This window comes from Salminus brasiliensis, chromosome 22 (assembly GCF_030463535.1).
Source record: "Salminus brasiliensis chromosome 22, fSalBra1.hap2, whole genome shotgun sequence".
NCBI lineage: Eukaryota > Metazoa > Chordata > Actinopteri > Characiformes > Bryconidae > Salminus > Salminus brasiliensis.
In genome coordinates this window covers 9,021,564-9,045,310 of record NC_132899.1, presented here as the reverse complement: position 1 = coordinate 9,045,310, position 23,747 = coordinate 9,021,564, and the positions used below count along the sequence as shown (strand labels likewise).

The window sequence follows — 23,747 nt, the reverse complement described above, 5'->3', positions numbered from 1 at the left end:
TTCAGTCCATGTAGTCCATATGTGGAACGAAGCACTAAAATCAGCCTGAATTCACTGTTTTTGTAATATCACAAAAATATATATTCAATATTCAGCCTAGAGCAGTGTAGCTCCACCTATTCAAATGGAAGCACAGTGCACATGTGGAGCTTTGAGAAAAATAGGTTGTGTAAAAACGGATTATGACTGTTTTGACTAATAAGCCCACATTACTGCTATCCTCTGAATAGGAGATCTCAGGGGAAAGTGATAGAAGCAACATGTAGGATATGAGCCCTTTAATAACACTATCAATACTGCAGGTTCTTGTCCATTTTAGTCCACTCTTCTGAGACCTGGGATTGATCTCTGGTGATTTTACTGGTTAGTGAAAGTGTCCCAGTGTTCAATCATGTCTGTTGAAATCCGTCACACACAGATTTGGACTTACGCACCCTGCAGTTCTCATCCTGAAACGTGGAAGTGAAAGCACAAAGTCACTGTAAGAGTGGGCTAAGATGGACAAGACTGGTGCTGTTATAAAGTGCAAGGAGACACAAAAACAAATATTGAAGAAGCATGAGGTGCATGAGATGAATGCTTTTTCTGGGAAGCACCTCTTTCATTCAGTTCTGTGTGCTGTTCTGAAGGCTGAAGATAGCGACATTATTTAGTCTGAATATGTGCTCTTTGTTAAACATGGTAGCCCTAGACCTGGAGAGGGCAACGGGAGCATAGTTTGCTGGTTTCCCTACTCTTACAGATCTACTAAACCTGGCAGTTAACAGATCAGTTGAATCAGGTGTGCTTGAGAGGGAAAAGCACAAAACTATGCAGGAATCCGGCCCTCCAGGAATGGAGTTGCCCACCCCTGCCCTACAGTGAACGCTCTAGGTCTAGCCTTACTCTAAGAATTTTACTCTATGGCTATGGAGTTTGTTGCATAATTTATCATGTAGGTATGTAATTGTCTATGCAATTCAAATATTGATTGTTTTAAAGGTAATTGTATCTAGGATGTAGAAGGTAAGATTATATATAAGCTTACCTTCTATGTCCTACATCCTAGTATTGTTCCACTACTTTTAATGTATTTGTGTGTGTGTGTGTGCGTGTGTGTGTGTGTGCATGTTTACCAATGGTCAGGTTGCATTGCTCGGACAGTCAGTTCCCCCAACCAGCACCTGCTGTGTGCGGACGACGTGGTCAGCTGCTGTCTGGACCTCAGTGCCCCCAGCATCTCCTTCCGCATCAACGGGCAGCCTGTCCAGGGCATGTTTGAAAACTTTAACTCAGACGGTCTCTTCTTCCCTGTGGTCAGCTTCTCTGCTGGAGTCAAGTGAGTCCAGTTTATGATGCTATAACAACCTTATATACCATAAGAGGTGTAATAAGTGCCTTATTAACATGGTGTAAATATGACCGGGAATACCAATGCTATTCATTTACACCCATAAAGCAGGATAGTTTGTGTTACAGGAGATTCAGTTGACAGTACAACCAATGTAGTCGATCAGTCAAGACATTTATGGGGTCTAAATCTCCTTCTTTAGTCTTACAAGCAAGCTAAGAAGTAATTCTTGAGCTAATGTAGAGGATATGTAATAGATGCTTACTCCCCACCAATTAGCTTTGTGCTAATTGGATACCCAGGTCATCACCCACTTGCCTGAAACAGTGTGAAGTTGTGAGATAATCTAAAATAAACTTGCTATGGTTTGTGACACTGTATGACACAGTAAACAGTAGCTTTGTCCTTATGTAGGGGCAGTGGTGGCTCAGTGGTTAGAGCGCCGGGATATCGATAACAGGGTTGTGGGTTCGATTCCCAGGCTCGGCAAGCTGCCACTGTTGGGCCCTTGAGCAAGGCCCTTTACCCTCTCTGCTCCCCGGGTGCTGGAGTTGGCTGCCCACCGCTCTGGGTGTGTGTGTGTACTCACTGCCCCTAACACACATGTGTGTGTGAGTGTGTGTTCACTACCAGATGGGTTAAATGCGGAGGACACATTTCGCTGTACAGTGTACACTTTACAGTGACAAATACGTGCACCTTTATCTACTTATGTACTTTTCTCTGATTTCCATCAGAACTGTGGTCACCTTAAAGAGTACAGTTTTTTCAGCCCCCCCAACATTTTTGTGAGTATTAGTAGTTTAGTAGTCTACGTCACTGATGGACAGACTGCATGTGCAGCTGCACAGTTTGTCATAATGCAATTACCCAGAGTTTCCTCCAGTGCCAGATTAGTTGTTTTACTATTGATTGTAATTATGCTGCACTGCTGATCTGGGAGAAATACCAGTCTGACCTGACCTGAGAGAAAATGATGAAGTAAAATTAGACCACTGGTCCTGTGGGCTTGACGTGGGGGATCACTTCTTAAACATTCATTCTTCATTGGTCATAATGCATAAATTATAATTACCAATGAATATCAGGTCTAACTTTTATTATCTTATGTTTCACTATATTAACTGAATAATATTTTCCACATATAGATTGCGGCCCTATTTTAGCAATCTTAGGTGAGCTGTCAACCGCCCACCGCACAGCTAAACTGAGGGCGGGTCAGTGTGTCTTTGCTATCGTAACAACGGGAAAAGTACGTCTTGCGTTGCTCGAAACACACAAAAGGGATGTATAAAGTCTCTTAATGAATCAGCGCGTCACTCTCCATTCCCTTTAAGAGCCAAGTGTGGTCTGACTTTGGTTGATTGCTATTTCAGTGGTGTAAAGCAGGGGTTTACGTGTGTTGGGCTGCACACGCCTGTCCTGACAATTCACTGCCAAGATAGCAACGAACATCTGACTGTTGGCGTCTGCCTAGGTTGTTTTCAGTCAGTGGCGCACCTGTGTTTTCCGTTGCCAAGACAGCAATACGCCAGAAATGTACCTGAACACACCTCATTTCGAGACCCCACAGCCATCGCCGTAGATATATTCGCAAACACTGTTGCTGTTGAAACAACACAGGTGGAAGGTGTGAAAATAGATTGTTGGCGGGGTGTAAGATAGCTATGAGCATTGCGTCTTCTTTTTTAATCTTGGTCTGTTGGTGCAATAAGGACTAGTTTTTATACAAAACATAAAAATAAGTGTGTTTACTTTTGCAAACTGTATTCTGCTGCAGAGCTCATATAAATTTCCTTTTCCTGTTACTTAGAGTGCGCTTTCTATTGGGTGGTCGTCATGGAGAGTTTAAGTTCCTGCCTCCAGCGAGCTATGCGCCATGTTTTGAGGCAGTGCTGCCCCGAGAGAAGCTGAGAGTGGAGCAGAGTCAGGAATACAAGCAGGACCATGCAGGGACCAGGGACCTACTGGGACCAACGGTCACGCTCTCTCAAGCTGCCTTCACACCCACACCTGTAGACACCAGCCAGGTACACACACCTGTACTATGCATGTCAGCTCCACAGATCCATGCCCATAGCAGTCAAGTACACCTATGCTATACCTGGCAGGGAGACATGTATCTACTCTCTAAATGCTTACTACTACTACACCTGTCAGCTACAACTACGCGTATGTACACCTGCCATATGCTCATACACCCATACCTATACCTCACCACAGAAGACAGATAGATACTCGTACACCGTACTTGCCAGTTACACCCATGCTTATACCACAGTAGCCAGGTACATCCTTACATATACCACACCAGGCAGGTACCTCCAGAGCTATACCACACCTGCCAGGTACACTCATACCAATCCCACACATCTATACTACAGCAGCCACTCATATACTACCCTAGTCAGATACACCCGCACCTATACATATACCAGCCAGGTAAACCCTTCTACACTTCTACTGTCAGAAACTGTATCATACTGTATCATACCAGACAGACCAGTACACACTTCCACCATATACCACATAAGTCATATACAAATCATTTACAGTTGACTTACAACTTCTATTTTTAACTATTTATGTGTTTTAGATTGTGTTGCCGCCTCACCTGGAGCGAATCCGAGAGAAGCTGGCAGAAAACATCCACGAGCTGTGGGTCATGAACAAGATCGAGCTGGGCTGGATGTATGGAGCAGTGAGTTCACCATGTCGTCTTAGAGACAATTTCTAAGCCCAGAGAGATTCTGATGTTATATATAAAAAGTCATTTTATTGATTTGATTAACAAACATAAAAGTATTCACCCCATTGTATGTTTTCCCAATTTATTACTTTTAGAAATGGAATCATGGTCAGTATTATTAGGCTTTTCTAACAAGAATTTACAGAGGATGCCTATGACTACTTCTTCAGTTGATATGAGAAAGATTCTGCATACAACAGCTATTGCCCGGATTCTTCACTAGTCATAGTGAGGGTGGCAAAGAGTTAAATCTCGTCAGGCATGTGGGAGACTCCAAGACTCCAACCCATCCATGCAGTGTACACACATACAAACAATTGAGCAAACAGTTCTCCAACTGTGACAAGTGCCCAGAGCGGTGGGCAGCCATTGCTGCGGCGCCTGGGGAGCAGGGAGGGTGAAGAGCCTTGCAATACCCTGTCATCAATAGCCCGTTGCTCTTACTGCTGAGCCACCACTGCTCTAGGTCAACTGGAAGAAGCTTATTCAGTCTGATGAGACCAAAATGGAGCATTTTGGCCATCAGACTAGACGCTCCATTTTGGTCTCATCAGATTGATGACTGCACATCACCACAAACACACCATTCCCACCATGAAGCATCAGTTGAACTCATAGGTGTCTTGGTGGCCCCCCTCAGTAGTCTTATTCTTTTGCTCTAATCGAATTCACAAGTGCCATAATCTTTCCGTTTCTTAATGATGGTTAAACTGAACTGCAGGGACTGTTCAGTGTGTGTGCATTCCCTGACTTTAACTCTCAGAGTTGTGTGGAGTGTCCCTTTGTCTTCGTGGTGTATTTGTAGCCAGTAATGCTGATTAACCAGTGACTGGACCTGTCTTTTTACTACAGTCACTTGAGACATATTCACTGCACGCAGGTGATCTCCAGTAAACTAATTGTGAGACTATTGGCACCAACTGCTCGGACCACTGTTGAATCAGGTCAGTCACTTTAAGGGGGTGATTATTTATGCAGTCACTTATTTGACATTACTTTTAGAAATCAGATTTGCTTATTTTTAAAAAAGCCTAATTTTACTGACCATGAATCCATTTATAAAAGCAATTAATAAGGAAAACATCCAAGGGGGTGAATACCTTTTATAGACACTGTATTCTGCATATTGTCACGACTCTACAGTGCCACAAAGAGTTCAAATCAAAGGAAGTGCAATAAAAACACAGCAGCAGAAAGTGGGCTAACACAGTGCTGTTTGTGCGGCTCTGTGCTCTGCACACTGTACGTAATTGATCTAATCAGATATTTGGGGAAGTAGTGAGCAGGCTTAGCTGCAGCTATTGTTCTCACAGCTGCACTTTTTGCCTCAGAGCCTCCACACTTCATTTTGAATGCAGCGTAATTACTGGGATTAAGCGCTGTGAACAACTTTGATTAATTCTGTCCTCTTAATCCCTTAATCTGTGTCTTAATGAGAAGGGCAGCTAATCTGAAGACGTGTTTCTGCTTGCTATTATTGAATACTCTGCAGTGTTGGAGATGAAAGCGTTTCCGAACAAAGATTCGGCCTGATTATTGAGTGCTGGACTGGGATATTGATCAGGCTCAGGTAATTAGTTTGATCGGTAGAGCTTGCAGGTCACTTTGGGTCAGCTTGTGTTATCCGTGGTCATACGTTTGGACACAGGAAGTGTGAGAAAACTCTCTGTCTCTCTGCCTATGCGTTTCTCCCTGTCCCTCTGTCCACAGAAAAATGACACAAAAAAGGCCAACCTAATCTACTTAACAACAGTTAGGGACCAAAAGCTAATCTTTGGATTTCTGGATTTCTGGACTTGAGAATCTGCAGTGGGGATCAGCCAGACGTCCCCACTGGATGGCTGATTCTAATTTGACAGCCCAATTTGACTACATGTGTGTACTAACTTAGTTAAGTAAGTAAAGCAATGCAGATACAGGCCAGCAGCTTTAGGTAATGTTCACATCAACCATCAGAATGGGGAGAAAAAGGGGTTTTGAGTGTGGCATGATTCCTGGTGCCAGACAGGCTGGCTTAAGTATTTCTAAAACTGCTGATCTTCTGGGATTTCAGCAAAACAGTCTCTAGAGCCTCTAGTCAGAATGGTGTAATACAGAAAACATATCCGGTGAGCAGCAGTTCTGCAGACAGAAACGCCTTCCTGACGAGAGTCAGACTGGTTGGAGCTGACAGAAAGGCTGCAGTAACTCAGATAAACACTCTGTACTCTGTGCTGATCAGAAAAGCATCTCAGAATTCACATCACATTCAGCCTTGAGACAGAGGGGCTACAACAGCAGAAGACCATGTCAGGTTCCACTTCTGTCACCCAAGAACAGAAAGCTGAAGCTGCAGTGGGCACAGGCTCACCAACACTGGACAGCTGATGACAGGAAACACATCCTGGTCTGATGAATCCTGATGTCTGATGAGGCACCCTATAAATAATAGTGTCAGAATTTGGCACCAACAGCATGAATCAATGGACCAAACTGACCTTGTGTCAGCAGTCCAGGCCAGTGAAGGTGGTGTAATGTTGTGGGGAATGTTTTCTTGGCCTGTTAATACCAATCAATCGTTGCTTGACTGCCACAGCCTGTTGGAGTAATGTTGCTGACCGTGAGAATCCATCTTCTGGCGGCTGATTCCAGCATTATGATGCACCTCCTCACAAAGCAAAACTGGTCTCTAACTGATTTCATGGACATGACACTGCAATTCCAGGTCACCTGATCTGAATCAGACTACATAGTACACCTTTGGCAAGTGGTAGAGCGGGGGATTCACAGTCTGCAAGAGTTTTGTGATGCCATCATGTCAAAGTGGACCAGAATCTAAAAGGAAACCATGCCATAAGGAATTGCAGCTAGAGAACAATTTGAGAACAATAAGAACAATAAGAAGGCCTGAACCTGCATCTCTCATTCCCTGCATGCAGGAAGGGGTGTTTGGGCACTAAGAATAGTGAAATTCATACATGCACAAGAACACACACATCCAATCAGTCTGTCAAATACACACAAGCACATTCTATGTGACACATTTTGAGAGGTAGCGAGGACCGTTTGGAGAGCGGTCTTGTGATTGACTGTTTGATCTATTGCTGTGCTACAGCTGATTACAGTCACAGCATGATGGAAGGCAGCCTTAGTCAACCCCCCCCCCCCCCCATCTCTCTCTCTTCAGCAGATACAAACATGTCACAGGCAATCCAGTGTGTTCTGTGCTACAGTCCACTGCTCTGTACAGGCTGGAGTTTACTGGCTGTTAATGAGCTAATGAGCTAATGAGATGCGTCAGGTGTGTTGGAGAGGGGAGAGACGGTGCCAAGGCGGTACCAAGACGGTGCCAAACTGTGCAGTGGCAAAGTACTGCTCTCTGTCTTACTCACTCACTCTCTCAGAGCCATTAGACCACTCTCTTCTCTTCTCTCCTATCCAGTCTTCTTATATCCTTTCTTTTCCGGTGCTGTCCTCATCTCCTCTCTTCAGTCTTTCCCTCTACTGTCCTTTCCTCTCCTCTCCATTCTTCTGGGCTCTTCTCTTCTCCGGTGCCCTCTTCTCTCTCCACTCTTCTTTGCTTTTCTCATCTCCTCTCCTCCAGTTATAAGTCCATGGCTTGGATTTAAAAAGCTTAAAATCCTGAAACCACAGACATCGGTTCATGGTATAGTCTGATGTCTTATGTAATCTGTATAAATCTCCTCAAAGCTTCAGCTGGTACAATTTTCTCCCGTTTCATCCGTGAATCAGTGGCACAGCAACTGTTCACCTCTAGATTGGCCTCAGTAATTTGTGGTGTTGATTGTTATTCACCATGATTTCTACAGAGCTTTCTACAGAGAAAGTGGAATTCACACTGTGTTTACTGATTTTACTCACACAGCAAAGCGGTGAATTCCAGGGTTTCTACGTAATGGGCTTATTTGACTCACTTCAGGAAAATGACTCACTTGCATTGTGTTGTTTTCTGTTCAGGTGATTCAAAAACAGGTGATGCTACCCATAATACAGCTGTTTGTGTGTGTGTGTGTGTGTGTGTGTGCGTGTGTGTGTTTACTCTGCAGATAAGGGATGATAATAAGCGGCAGCACCCGTGCTTGGTGGAGTTCTCTAAGCTTCCAGAGCAGGAGCGCAGCTATAACCTGCAGATGTCCCTGGAGACCCTGAAGTAAGCTACCTGATTTTACACACACTCTCTCTTAGTGCACACACACTTAGACATCACTCTGATGTAGAACACTTTCTCACACACATGCACACACACAATGTTGGTTATAACCACCCATCCCCACCACCGTAGACTGACCCTCCCCCCACCAATTTTCTTTTTTTTTCCAATTCCCCCACTGAATTGATGGGGGTTGGGAGTCTATGGCCCTCTTATTTAACCCTAGGAGCCCATTAAAGCCTCACAATATGAATTGTATATGAAAATAAACTTAAATATGTTATAACATTGATTTTCTGAATGTCTATTTATCCATTAAATACACACTCAAGCAGGGGTTTAAGAAGATCCAGTGTTGTGTTGTTCCAGTGTTTAATTTTAACCAGCTTCACGATGGAAATGGAAAATTGTTGTCTCAGGGTAACAAGTACAGACTGATACGCCCAATTAAACACCGGTTAATGACTCTTCACAACGCAAAATTCCCACTTCTTGACTACTGTTGTCAAGTTAATTAAGCTTTTAAGCCACTAAACAGTGCTAACAGGACAAAGATCTCAGTGAGAAATCTCAGCTAATAGCAAAGTTAGAGGAGGAGGAGCAGCATTGTTACTGTTCTGCACCCAGTTTAGATGAATGTATGAAAACAAAAAGAGGTGGTCTCGCTCCGGATCCGCCTGGACTGTGGTTCGGTTTATTTGTGGTCTTCTTTACTCCTCTCCTCTCATTCCCTCTCTTCTTCTCTCATCGTCTCTTCTCTCTTTTTCTCTCCTTCTTATCCACTATTCTCCTCTCCCCTCTTCTCTTTTTCTCTCCCCTCCACTCTTCTCCTCTCCCCTCTTCTCTTCTCCTCTCCCCTCCACTATTCTCCTCTCCCCTCCACTCTTCTCCTCTTCCCTCCACTATTCTCCTCTCACCTCCACTATTCTCCTCTCCCCTCCACTATTCTCCTCTCCCCTCCACTCTTCTCCTCTCCCCTCCACTATTCTCCTCTCACCTCCACTATTCTCCTCTCCCCTCTTCTCTTCTTCTCTCCCCTCTTCTCTTCTTCTCTCCCCTCCACTATTCTCCTCTCACCTCCACTCTTCTCCTCTCCCCTCTTCTCTTCTTCTCTCCCCTCCACTATTCTTCTCTCCCCTCCACTATTCTCCTCTCACCTCCACTATTCTCCTCTCCCCTCTTCTCTTCTTCTCTCCCCTCTTCTCTTCTTCTCTCCCCTCCACTATTCTCCTCTCACCTCCACTCTTCTCCTCTCCCCTCTTCTCTTCTTCTCTCCCCTCCACTATTCTTCTCTCCCCTCCACTATTCTCCTCTCATCTCCACTATTCTCCTCTCATCTCCACTATTCTCCTCTCCCCTCCACTATTCTCCTCTCCCCTCCACTATTCTCCTCTCCCCTCCACTATTCTCCTCTCCCCTCCACTCTTCTCCTCTCCCCTCCACTATTCTTCTCTCCCCTCCACTATTCTTCTCTCATCTCCACTATTCTCCTCTCCCCTCTTCTCTTCTCCTCTCCCCTCTTCTCTTCTTCTCTCCCCTACACTTCTCCCCTCCCCCCTCCACTCTTCTCCTCTCCCCTCCACTATTCTTCTCTCCCCTCCACTCTTCTTCTCTCCCCTCCACTATTCTCCTCTCCCCTCCACTATCTCTCCACTCTTCTCTTCTCCTCTCCCCTCTTCTCTTCTTCTCTCCCCTCCACTATTCTCTTCTCCCCTCCACTATTCTTCTCTCCCCTCCTCTCTTCTTCTCTCCCCTCCACTATTCTCCTCTCCCCTCCTCTCTTCTTCTCTCCCCTCCACTATTCTCCTCTCCCCTCCTCTCTTCTTCTCTCCCCTCCACTATTCTCCTCTCCCCTCCTCTCTTCTTCTCTCCCCTCCACTATTCTCCTCTCCCCTCCTCTCTTCTTCTCTCCCCTCCTCTCTTCTTCTCTCCCCTCCACTATTCTCCTCTCCCCTCCACTATTCTTCTCTCCCCTCCTCTCTTCTTCTCTCCCCTCCACTATTCTTCTCTCCCCTCCTCTCTTCTTCTCTCCCCTCCACTATTCTTCTCTCCCCTCTTCTCTTCTCCTCTCCCCTCCTCTCTTCTCATCTCCCCTCCACTCCCCTCCGGTCACCTGATCTGAATCAGACTAAATAGTACACCCAGTTCCCCTCCAGTTTAATCCCCTCTTTGTTTCCTACAAGTTTACTATTATAAAGAGATGTTTAATTTTAACCAGCTTCATGATGGAAATGGAAAATTGCTGTCTCAGGGTAACAAGTACAGACTGATTCGCCCAATTAAAAGCTTTCTCTGGGTTCTGTGATTATAGTTTAATCCCCTCACTATATCCAACAAATTTGCAATTCTAAAGAGATTATATTAGCTATTAGTTTAGTTTATTCAAAGTTAGTTAGCTTAGTTAGTTCATTTGGCCACATGCACTATATGGACAAAAGTATTAGGACATCTGCTCATTCATCGAGGCATTTAAAAAGAGTTTATCCTGCCTTTGGGGCATTGCTAAGAGAATTTTAATATATCAAGATAGTAAATAATCACCACCCCACCTCATTCCCATCTCCCCAACTAATCCCAAAAGTACTGGATAGAGCACCATTATTCAAGAGAACACCGTTCCACAGCCTGGCATTAGGCACGGTGCCAGTAAGCGCCGTCAATCTGCTTCAGAGAGTCCTATTCTATAGGCAGTACTTCTCCAGTAAACATACTCTATGCTGGTCAAAGGCTGAATTAGGTAACCAACATATGGTATGTTTTCTCCTGGATGACCTGCTCTTCAACCACCCTGTCCATCAAAGACCAGCTTAGACCATCAGAAAGCTACCAGCAAAAGCTGGTCTTGAGCTGGATCCTTCTGCAGGGACGGTAGACCATCTGAACTACAAACACCCAGAATGCAACGTTAGATAAATAGATTATGGGTTGCTGAAGGCTATAGTAATTTCACTTCACCATGTAAATGCATATACATTTGGTTAAGTGTGTGTGTGTGTGTGTGTGTGTGTGAGAGAGAGAGAGAGAGAGAGAGATTGAGAGATGCTGAGGTGTGTGACCTGTTCCCCTGTGGCCGTCTCTCAGCTCCTCTCTTAATTAATTATGTGTGCTGTAGCAGTCCAGGGACTCAGCCAGGCTGGAGCTGACACACTCCACTTCCTTCACATTTCTCCATCACGTTCACCTCACTGTGCACTGCACTCTAGTTAGTGTAGCCTGTGTCAGGCCATTGCCCTTACTCAGCGTGCCGTTGCTTTATTGTATTTGGATCGGAAACCTTTGCTGCTTACCTGCTGCACACCGTACAGCCTCATTTGTGTGCTTCGCCTAAATGGTTCCTGTGGAAAAAGCATCGCACTGATTGATTTGTGATGCCTTTGTGTAATCTAGTCATCTACTGTGTACCATAGCCACACTGTATGCGTAGGTTAGACGCTTTCTGAGCATTGTGAAACACAGTGGAGGCTTTAATGTGTGTATTGATCCTGCAGGACTCTGCTGGCGTTAGGTTGCCATGTTGGAGTGGCAGATGAACGGGCTGTGGAAAAAGTGAAGCGTCTGAAACTCTCGACCAAGTGAGTAACTCTGCCTCAGTCAAAACTGAGCTAGATGATCAGGAGCTAATGGCAACTAATAGGCAAAGAGCATTAGCTCAGATTCTTTTTTCAGTTTTATTATTTATTATTATTATTGTATAGTTAATTACACTGTAAACATCTGGCAACTGAAATATTTCTATTTATGTGATTGTAGTAAGAATATTATAGTTGTTTAATGTTAACATATTTTGTATTTTGTACATATTTTAAATGTTTTTATCTTATGAAAATATCTTATTCTATCAGCAGATTTTTAAAAAATAATTCTATAATAATATAAATCTTCCAGTGACAAGTAATTTAAAAAAAATATTGTGTCTGAAACTAATTGAAATAAATGTACGATATTCTCACAAGAAATATATTTATGCTTATTTATTTTTTATTTACTTATCTACTGTTTATTTATTTATTTATTTATTTATTGATTTTTTTTATTTTGACACAGTAGTAGCTTGCTGAATGTCTTGACACCTCAGACCCACCTACAGTTATTATGGACCCGCCAATCTTCTGCATCTCCTTCTTGTTGGACGTGTAATATCATTTCTGTCTGTCTTCTGTCTTCAGATATGAGCTGTCCAGTGGTTATAAACCTGCTCCTATGGATCTCAGCCATATCAAACTGGCATCTACACAGGAGGCCATGGTGGACAAGCTAGCAGAGAATGCTCACAACGTGTGGGCCAGAGACCGTATTCGCCAGGGCTGGACATATGGGATCCAGCAGGTCAGTGTATGTATATGTGTCTACTCTACTGTTGATCATCACCATTTTAAACTTAACATCCCACTGGAGCTTAATTCAGATTCATTTAACCACTAAAATGGGCAGGACCCTCCAAACTATCTGTTACACACTTCTATACCTCAACTACTAGTCAGCTAATTTGCATTGTGGTCAGTGTTGGTATTAAATAATAATACTTTAGATGTAATGTATAGCTGGTATTTGTAGCTGGTAATGTAGCTGGTATTTTAGAGTAGAGGAGTTACAGCATTCACATGTGACACTTTAGACAAAGTACAGTGGATCGGTGCACAGAATTTGTGCTGTGTGCTACCCTGTTTCCTGTTACTGAATATAAGGGGCTTTCCTTGTTGTTGGATGCACTGTGTTTTTAGAGCAGGTGCTTACTGTTTGTTTACCGTTCTGTGTAATCTGAATAGTCTTTGTAAACATGACTGTGTGACTTATATTCTTATATTTTGTGCTTGTTTAAAACAAATTGTTTAACCCCTTATGCTCCTTGTCTTTTTATTACACCCTAAGGATTACTAATCGGTAACTACATGCAAAGCCATGCAAACTGGCTGAGTTGGTCCCAAGTTATAGCTGTTGGGGGAAACGCCAGAAAGCCAGCGAGGAGGTTTAAGAGGTTAAAACAAACACAAAAAAATAATGTAAACGTTGTTTTTTCTTTTTTTTTTTTTTTTTTAAGAAATCAAATTATTTCAATATTCATAGGCTTATATAAAAAGACTGGTAATTTTTTTATATTTTTATAACTGGCTTACAGTGAACAAAATGCACAAACAGTCAATATTTTATGTATGTAGTGGTATGTTTGTTTGATTTTTATTTATTTTTTTATATATTGCACAGTAATGAATGAGGAATTTTGTAATATTGCTTTGTCCAGTTGGTTTTCCCAGTAGTTAGAGGTTCCTTTAAATACACTCAAAATAAATAAATGATTAAATAAAATACAATACACTGCCTGTCCAAATATTTGTGGGCACCCCTTCTAATGAATATATTCAGCTCCTTTAAGTTGCAGTGCTGACACTTTTGTGCACATGCTCTCTCACACACACACACCGCTTGTCCAGTCCCTTCAAAGAAGTAAGTAAATCAAAATCAAAATAGGACTCTATAGATCAGATACACTTGCCAGACGTGGGCAGGAGGGGGTATAGAGCCCCCCATCATTGATGGTGCTCCATCCAATACTTTTGGAATGTGTTGAATACAATCAAATTCTTTAGAGCAATGCTCCAAAATCTAGTAAAAAGCCTTCTTCCCTGGGCAGTAGAGACAATTACTCCAACAGCATGGACTCTTGAAATATCTTTGATTTTGGAAAAGACAGTGAATGAGCAGGTGTCCAAATACTTTTGTCCATATAGTGTATTTAGAATGTGTTGTCTTTAATGCATTACTGAGACTTCTCTCGGTGTGTTAATTGATGGGCATGTAAAGTTTGCGTGTGTGTGTGTTGAACCTCTCGAATGCAGTGTGAAAACTGAATGTGCTGCTGGCCTGTTGATCAGGCAGTCTGCAGTGTGAAGCAGTGCTCTGTCTATTTCAATCCCCAGCTTGGCAGCTGGAGTTCATCTTTCTCTCTGCAGCTCTAGATAGAGGGGCTTTTCCCTGCTGAAGGCAGAAGGAGAGAGCGAGTGAAGAAGACGGAGAGAGAAAGAGACACAGAGACGCTCGGATGACGGAGCCACCTATCATCTGATACGACAATTAGCATCACTACCTAGAGACTGTGTTAGAGTCGGGAGAGAGGGAAGGGAGATAGAGGGTGCGAGAGAGAGAGAGTGATGACTCTGCCTCTGAGCAGGATTAGTGTTGTCACAGTTATTCATGGGTCACATTAAGAGTTCTGTAGCGAAACGTTTCTAGAATAATCCTGACAGTCAACACTGTCTGACAACGCAATCAGCCGCTGTCACAGAGACGTATGCGTGGAGCTGTGGGACGTGACAGAGAGATTCTGCAACTTGGAGAGGAGGCATGCTTTATCTTCTGTGTGCGTGTGTAAGGGAGTGTGTATGAGTGTAAGGTCTGGTGTGGATATCACCTCAGCCAGTCATAAATACACTATCTCAACAGTAAGTGTTTACTTTATCTGTAAAATATTTTAACATAAGCACAAAGTGAAGTCAGTGGTCAGTAGTTAGAATGTGGTGTTGGTCAGTAAAGTTCTGTGGGAACTTTCATGAGACCATTCATGCCAAATTCTCTTGTTCAGCCCTTAAACTTCAAACTGTTCAAATTGTTACTGTGCCTTTAAGACTGATATATGCAAATTACCTCTGTTTGTGATTGGCTGTCTGCATTATGCTTCATTGAAAAAGCAGGACTAAAACTCACCCTAAGACTGCAGTGTAAATGGGTGTGGCTAATCTTTTCTAGGCTAAAAAGTATATAGTAGATAATAGAAAAGTATATATGATATTTGGACAAAAGTATTGGGACACCTGCTCATTCATTGTTTTTTCCAAAATCAAGAGTCAAAAAGAGTTTATCTTGCTTTTGTTGGAGTAACTGACTCTACTGTCCAGGGAAGTCTTTCTACTAAATTTCCACATATCCCAAAGAGTGGACTGGCTTCCTACCACAAAGCCACAGAAGCAACCTGAACTCCCAAAGCCCAAAACTACTTTGAGTTCTCCTCCCTCTCTTGCAGTCTTCTCCCAAATCATCATAAGACAGGGAAATCATCAAACTAGTTAATAGTACATTAGTACCCACAATTTAGTGTGGGTACATCTAATCACATAGTCCATTAAAATGCTACACAACAGGTCTCTGATCTCTCTCTCCCTTTCTCTCTTTCTTTTAGGATGTGAAGAATAAGAGAAACCCGCGGCTGGTGCCTTACGTCCTTCTGGACGAGAGAACCAAGAAGTCCAACAAGGACAGTTTGAGAGAGGCTGTGCGCACATTGTTGGGTTACGGATACAACCTGGAGGCTCCCGACCAGGACCATGGTACATACCACCCCAGAACAGATGATTTTAACCGACAAGACGACACAATTAAAACCCCACACCCTGCTCATTTCTGTTTGACTGCAATTAGGAATGCACCACTGCCACTACCAGCTTAGTGGTTATTACTGGATTTGTTACACAGTGTTTTCTTATCACATCTGTGGGTAAAAGGCGCTGTCACTATGATCAGGGGATCACTGGTTCGAATTCTAGTCATGCTGCTAGCCATCGACAGCCAAGGCCCCGCAAGAGCACAATTGCACAATCGCTTTCTCCTGGGTGGCTAGATGTTGCTCACTTGTCACTGGCATCCACAGGCTGGTGCGTTGGAGCCGGGTATGGGGCACTTTCCTCCAGGCGCGTTGGTTGTCTGCTGATGTTGCATTGACTGCTAGTGTTGGGGGCATCACATGCAAGGAGGGGGGATAATTGGCGGTCCAAATTGGGGTGGAAATGGCTGAAATGGGTGAGGTGTTTTTTTATTTATTTTTTTTTATTAACAAAAATAAACCTGTATTTTAGTGTTAATGCCAGATGAGCTGGATAGCAGTACATCATTGTCTGTATTGAAGTTTTAATTTTCCTTAATTTTCAGTGTTGAGGTCAATCAGGGGTGGTTCCACAGTTAGCTGATATATACGTAATAAAAAATACTGCCCTACATGGACAATCATCCGCAGGTTTGTGCAGTCGGTAATGTGTTTGGGCATCAGCTTCTTCAATACAGTCCATAAAAGGGCCAAAGAATCATTCTCATTGTCAGAGTAGCGGCAACCCTAAAGTTTTATTAAAGCATCAGTCCTGCTGTCTTTATTTGATGCACTTTGAGAAAGTGGGTGTGGGTGCCTTTCATTGCATGGTCAGATTTATGGATCTGTATAACAGCGGACGCTCTGTGATCTCTGCTCGGTAATATACAGTGGCTGGCTGGACACAGAGCAGTCTGTGAGAAGCTGAGCAGTGACGCAGTCTTTGTTTTCTTGGTTCTGAACCTTTTGAGGAAAAACAGCCGCTATACAATTAAAGTGCAAGCCTTATGGGACCCAAAGTCATTTGCATATAAGCTTCCTTTTGGTCCTAGTTTTCCAAAAGTAATTGGACAGTTAAAGTTGAGAAAATGAGGACCAAAGAAGCGCCCGTCCATTAAATCAAGCTGCCATGAAAAATCAGGTCTATCTGAGCCACCTGATCAGATTCTGCATTTAGACTTTATATAAGAATTATTTCCAAGCTTCTTTGTTTCTGTCCCTTCTCCAGCAGCTCGAGCAGATATCAACAACACATCCGCGGAGCGATTCCGGATTTTCCGAGCCGAAAAGACCTACAGTGTCAATGCTGGGAAGTGGTATTTTGAGCTGGAGGTGGTGACGGCGGGTGAGATGCGGGTGGGCTGGGCTCGCCCAGGCTGCCTGCCAGACCAGGAGCTGGGCTCCGACGACCAGGCCTTTGTGTTTGATGGGTTTAAGGTGAGTTAGAACAGAAGAAAACATTTGGAGTAAGTTCCATCCGTATGCACTCATCTGCCATAACATTAGAACCACCTGTCTAGTGTTGTGTAGGTCCACATTGTGCCTCTAAAACAGGCACGGACTCTGCGTAACATAGCCGGCATTGACTTTTTCAGCAATATGGGCTACAGTAGATGGGCTGACCTTCACTTTCCACGAATATCAGTTAGCCTTGGGGGTCAGTGACCCTGCCGTCAGTTCACTGGTTGCGCTTTCTTTGGAGCACTTTTGGTAGGTATTGACCGCTGTACATTGGGAACACCCCACAGTCCTAGTCGTCTAGCCAAAAAATGTTTGTCCATTTTCTTCTGCTTAAAAACTTGCTGTTCTGTTACTTGCTCCCTAATGCATCCCACCCCATGCAATCAATGTAATTCACTTAATCTGTTATGTTGTGGCTGATCAGTGTATGTGTGTATAGGTGTGGGGTACCTCAGGGGTCTATGTTAGAGCCCTTGGATTTGTTCTACCTCCACTGTTTTGTCAGTTTCTGAACATAACAAGATCATTTAGGTTTAAAATAGCTTGTTAGTCCACTCATCCGTGGACATGCTGAAAACCTTTAATTTGATAGCGGAGTGTGAAGCCCATGATGGCTGCGAACTGAGCATGTACTGTGTGAAAGTGGAGGCTGGCGGTGCCCTCAGCTGCCGCTCTTTATATTCCAACCAGAGTGAGTCAGAACACACGGGGAAAAAGAGAGCGAATGTGAGTAAGATAGCATGTGCGAGAGAGAAATAGAAAGGAGTGGGATTGCTGAAAGAGGAAAATACAGCAAATATAGCAGCAGAGTGCAGAGGAGAGCCCTCATCATCATCATCATCACCATCACCATCATCTGATCTCACACAGTGAGAGCTCTACAGATGGAGAGGCCAGGTGGGCGTGTGTGTGTGTATGGAGCAGATAAAAAAAGACTGCTGCTATGCCTTACCGGACCAAATGTGTGGTTCTGGGGAAGTTCTCTGTTGAGAGCTTCATTCGGTCTTACTCTTCCCAGAGTGGTCTTTCACAGTATGAGTGCTGTATGAGGATGCTGTGCCATAAGCAAAAATAAACACAGGCAGGTTTATTTACAAAACAATATCAGATAACATTGCAAAACCACATATCTCCATGTTTTTTTACTTATATGATTCTGGCCATTGTTCTTTATATTGTGTTTTCATAATGAATGGACCAATAGAAACGCTCCAAATGTCTTGGAATACAATCTTTTTACCGTTGAAAGTTAAGAAGCTTTTTTTTCCTTCTCATTTTGCTTGAGAGCTGTGATATGTACTTTGTATTTTGTTACTAAACCTTGTGTCTCCATTTATGACATTTTTCAATTTTTACATAATTTAAATTCGGAATTTTATGATGAACAGTCCCACAGAAATGCTCGGAAATTGCTTAAAATAAAATATTATACATTGACTTCCAAATTTTTCTCCTGTATATTGACATTTTTTAATCTACCTTTCTCTTTTATATTCTTTCTCTGTCTTTATTTCACTTTCTGAATCTGCTGTTTCAAATTAAAAGTCCTCTGCAAATTTTTGTAATTTCGAGTTCATGACATTTCATAAAATTCTAAAGAATTAACTCAAAATTACACAAATTTGCAGTAAATTTGCAGAGGACTTTTAATTGGTCAAAACAAATGTTGACCACCTTGTCAACAAAGCCAAATCCTACACACTTTATCCCCTTGTAGTGTAACACTCAAATCATTGAGGTTTCTATACCTCCTTTAGGCCAAGGATGTTTAATTCTGTACTTTTAGCAGTGGTCTGTTAAATGCTAACTATTAAATTATATATTACATTTATTATATAATATACTTACCCGTGTATGTCTGTTTTTCAATTCTAGGCCCAGCGGTGGCACCAAGGGAATGAGCACTTTGGCCGTTCCTGGCTGGCGGGTGATGTGGTGGGCTGCATGGTGGACATGAACGAGCACACTATGATGTTCACACTGAACGGAGAGGTGCTGCTGGATGACTCAGGCTCCGAACTTGCATTCAAAGATTTTGAGGTCTGGGAAGGTCAGTAAATAGTGCTGTTCACTTCTGACTCAGTGACTGAGTGAGTGATGGAGACTTTTAAGGTTTCGTCTGGGTTGCCTCCCCAGGCACTGGTAGTTGTGAGGCGCCTCAAGGGTTTGTATTAGAGCCATTACAATTGTCTGCTTTTTGCACTTGTCTTTGTTGGTATTTATATATGATGCTAAGGAATGAAAATGGGATGCAGAGGCTGAGAAAAATGAGTGATGGGTGGAGTATTGGAGATGGGGTGAACAATGGGCCAAGTGGTGGAGTAAGTGATGGTTTAAGTGGTGGGGTGAATGAATAAGTGAGCGATGGTCTGAGTGTTGGAGGGATTAGTGTGAGCAGTGGGGTGAACGATAGGCCAAATGACTGGTCTTAGATGGGATAAGTAGATGTAGTGCTGGAGTCCACTACTGACCAACTGTTTAGGTTTGTCTGAGTTGCCTCAGTGTGCAATACCCCCCCACACACACACACGTGCAAATAAGGGTCAATTTGTAATATGTAAATAATATAGTTTTTTCCTCAGAGTTTTTTTTACTTCTATTATTTATATTGTGTATATATTGGTAATTTATCTATGTTGTGCATCTGAGTGTCTTGCTATCTCTTTGCTGCTGTGGCACTGTGAATTTCCCTACTGTGGGACTAGTAAAGGATTATCTTATCTTACCTTATTTGTTGGGTACCTGGTACTTTAGGGGTTTATGTTAGGGTTAGGGTTTATGCTGTCCAGCACACAAGCCTGTTTTTGGGTTGTGGCTCCTCAATTTGTTCAGTGAAAATTAGAGAGGGAAGGATCAATCGGCAATGTAACAAAATTGGACTTGGATTTCTAGTCCAAATATGCGATCAGCAATATCAGATCATATAATACATGTTTCGGGAGTGCCTGCAGCTCTACACGAGGCCACAAGATGTTGCTTTCCCTCATTTCCTTATTCTCTTATGGCAATATGGAGCTCACTCATGGTTTTATGGATATCTGCTTCTACTGCTGAAGTGTTTTTTTTTTTTTTGCTGTTTCTGACTTAAACTTGCATATTTGTAGAATGTGTAAAGCTAGCTCTGCCTCATAGGGGAAGCAGGGTATAGTCTTTTAGTACCACTTACTGGATACCACTCTCAAGATTCCATCCCTCAGTCCAGTACAGTGAGTATCTGCAGAAATAGTTTTAGCAAATGCTGGTGCAACACTGAGCAAAACAGTGCAGTTCTGTACAGGAATTCTGTACATGTGCTTGTGCACAGAGTTTGACAGCATTGTAAATGTGGTCAGTTCCACAAATACCCACCATACCTTTCATCTTGGGAGACAATAGACCTCTGAAGTTATCGTTGTTTTGTGGTTGGCGCCATGTTATGCCCATATTTAGCACTCCAGGGTCTAAGCTGGATTCATGTTCCTGTTTTGTGGTAAATAAATATGTTCAGAACTCCATACGGTCCTGTACATCACTGAATCCTCTGAATTACAATGTCATGTAAGAGCCATAATGATAATAAAGATACGTGAAAGCTAATGCTGTTGAACATCTGATGCTCGTCAGTAAACTACACCGAAGTAAGCCGGACTGTAGCAGCCGTATCACTTTGTGGTTTGTCATCCTACTTTAAGGACCACAGAAGTATTAGAGTATATCAGTCTGGTCATGTTGAGCAGTGTAGCCTTAGTTAAGAGGGGAACGCTCCTCTGTGTTTCAGTGAGTATTTGATGAAGAACAGATTACTGCATCATAACCTACATTCATTTCCTGCTGAAATATCCAGTTCAAAACCTGCTTCTGCTGCTAGCTGATTTTAGATGATCTAATCTGATCCTTGATGGTCAGGGTGATTGAAAAGCTGCTTATCCAGGAGAAAACACATCCTATGCTGGGAAGCAAACTTGTTGAACAGCTTAGCTCCTGACCAGCACAGCATTTCCTTTTATTGGAGTTTGATGGTTTAGCTGGTCTATCAGTGTGACCAAGGTGGATGAGGTGGATGACCAGTTTGATCAAGCTGTTCATATTGATGGACCAGCCTGGTAAACAACTGCTTCTCAAATTGAACTTGCTATTACCACTCTGCTACCACATTCCTTTAGCGTGTTGGTTTGTGCGGCTGCCAGACATGAGTAATGAGGTCAATTCCGTGCACAGAAGCATTAGTTTACATGAAGCAATATTCATATTTTGACTCTTTTCTGACCTCATAATGGAGAAGATACAGTGATGTACAGATGAAAATGTACACATGACAAAGCATGTAGTGGTCCGAACATACGTATTTACCACAGAAAGCTATATTTTTTTTAAAACCCCATTCATATCTGCCATTGCAAATCAAGGTTAGACCCCAAGTGCCAAATATGGGCATAACAAGGACTACTGAATGACCCCAAGTGCCAAATATGGGCAAAACAAGGACTACTGAATGACCCAAAGTGCCAAATATGGGCACAACGAGGACTACTGAATGACCCCAAGTGCCAAATATGGGCACAACGAGGACTACTGAAGCTGCATTAACTAGCCTAGAAAGGTTAATGTGGCATCCAGCCTGCCCTCGGACCCATAAACACAGATTGGTCCATGTCTAGTGAAGAGACCTCTCCTTGTGGCATCTCAGCAAATGTACTGCTGCATCTCTGAAAGTGAAGCTCGGCCAATGTGAAAAAGCAGGGCATTTACTGAGCTGATCTACTTTTTGGGTGTTGTGGATGAGCAGGTGGTTGACAGAGGAATTACATCTGACACACTAAGTGTGTTTATAGATCTATTCAGTGTGTTTGTGGGTCTGTGTGTCCATGTGTGTCAGATGTGTGCATAAGGGTGTGTTTGAGAGTATGTTTGCATCAGCGTGTGCATCTAAATGTGCATCTGTAGGCATGTGTGTGTGTGTGTGTGTCGTCTGCATGTGTGTGTCTGTGCGTGGTTGAAAGTGAATGGGGCTCCTTCTCAGCAGGCTTATTGTGTGGCTAAGCACTGCTGAGACCTGCTAAGCTGATGCAGCAAAACAAGGATCAACACACACATACACATTCAACACACACACACACACACACACACACACACACACACAAATCACGCTTTTTCCACCCACTGTGATGTCTCTGTTATCCACATGCCCAGGACATTGCACCAGCAGCTACAGCGGACAGGGTATTTTAACTGTCTGACAGTACTCCAGTAAATGCATGTGCTTACCCCACCTGGTAGACCCATTCCTTTCCCACATAAAGGAAGCCTTTGTCGCCACCTATCGGTCACTGTGGAACAACACATACTGCGGCCCTTATTAACCACTAGTGCATGTGTTCAGGACACTTTATAATGCAGCGTAGCTCAGCCTGTGTTGGCATAGCCCACATATAGCTGCTGTCCATTAAAAACCATGTATGTCTATTTTTGTTCATTTGTTGTCTGTTTTCTTCATGGTTCAAACCCTGTAGCTGCTCTGTACACTGTGTCAGTAATTCTGGATGAATCGACCAATAGAAATACTTTAAATTAGTACAGAGTATAAGCTCTTAACTTCCAAAATTAAGAGCATTTCTGCCTTCTCTTGTAAAGTTGGCATTTTGAAGATGCATGTTTTTCATTGGGTAGCAATGATATGCTTAATGCACAATTACTGTAGTAATTTGGAACTGTCAGTGTGGTAGTTTGTAACATTAGGGTGTCTATACTTCATAAATAATGAAATAATAATCACCTTTGCGTGTTTGTGCGATGCTGGTGGTCTTAATTGACATCCATTTAACAAAGATGATTTCTGAACACAATTGAATGAACTTTTAGTTAAAGTAGCTGTAACTGAGATATTTCTGCAGAGATTAAAGGGCAGACCACTAAAACTCACAACCATGGAAGACTCAGTAGATCACCAGAATTAAAAGCCATGCAGGACTTGATAGACCACCAGAACTAACAACCATGCAGGAATTGGTGCATGCCCAAAAATAACAGCCATGCAAGAACTGGTAGACCATCAGAACTAACAACCATGCAACACCTGGTAGACCCCCAAAATCAACAGCCGTGCAAGAGCTGGTCGATCACCAAAACTAATAACCGTGCAAGATATGATAGACCACCAACACCTACAACCATTCAACACCTAGTAGACCACCAAAACTTATAACCATTCAACACCTGGTAGACCACCAAAACTTACAACCATTCAACACCTGGTAGACCCAAAAAAAAATCATTTGAGAGAGAACAGAAACTCTAGCTCCACTCTCGCTTCAGTTCTGAAAACACTATATTTCTATATTGTGTGAATGGGTCTTATATATTATAGACACTCACATTTTTAACATATACTGTATGTAGGATCTCCTCCATTGTTGTTTTGTCTCTGTCCTCTGCTCTGAGGCAGGTTTTATCCCGGTGTGCAGTCTGGGTGTAAGTCAGGTGGGCCGTATGAACTTTGGGAAGGACGTGAGCACTCTGAAGTATTTCACCATCTGCGGCCTGCAGGAGGGCTACGAGCCCTTCGCTGTCAACATGAACCGAGACATCACCATGTGGCTCAGCAAGAGACTGCCTCAATTCATCCCAGTACCAGCCGGCCATGAACACATTGAGGTCTGCTTTCACACACACACACACACACACACACACACACACACACTTTTCTACATTTACTATTTTCCATTCTTGG

General features: G+C 43.0%; 1 protein-coding gene across 23 annotated transcripts in view; it reads left to right on the top strand.

Moving 5' to 3' along the window:
- Positions 1 to 23,747, top strand: part of ryr2a (ryanodine receptor 2a (cardiac)) — a 256,694-nt gene that overhangs the window by 143,917 nt on the left and 89,030 nt on the right. For 9 of the 23 annotated variants that reach the window (XM_072666832.1, XM_072666831.1, XM_072666820.1 and 6 more), the window contains 10 exons: positions 1,126 to 1,318; positions 3,144 to 3,360; positions 3,927 to 4,031; positions 8,126 to 8,229; positions 11,718 to 11,801; positions 12,396 to 12,555; positions 15,401 to 15,548; positions 16,809 to 17,017; positions 18,917 to 19,091; positions 23,463 to 23,671. In XM_072666832.1, coding sequence (XP_072522933.1) covers positions 1,126 to 1,318; positions 3,144 to 3,360; positions 3,927 to 4,031; positions 8,126 to 8,229; positions 11,718 to 11,801; positions 12,396 to 12,555; positions 15,401 to 15,548; positions 16,809 to 17,017; positions 18,917 to 19,091; positions 23,463 to 23,671 — 1,604 coding nt within the window. Of the gene's footprint in view, positions 1 to 1,125; positions 1,319 to 3,143; positions 3,361 to 3,926; positions 4,032 to 8,125; positions 8,230 to 11,717; positions 11,802 to 12,395; positions 12,562 to 15,400; positions 15,549 to 16,808; positions 17,018 to 18,916; positions 19,092 to 23,462; positions 23,672 to 23,747 lie in introns of all 23 variants that reach the window. The other 14 variants (XM_072666819.1, XM_072666817.1, XM_072666813.1 and 11 more) reach the window with 3 other exon arrangements.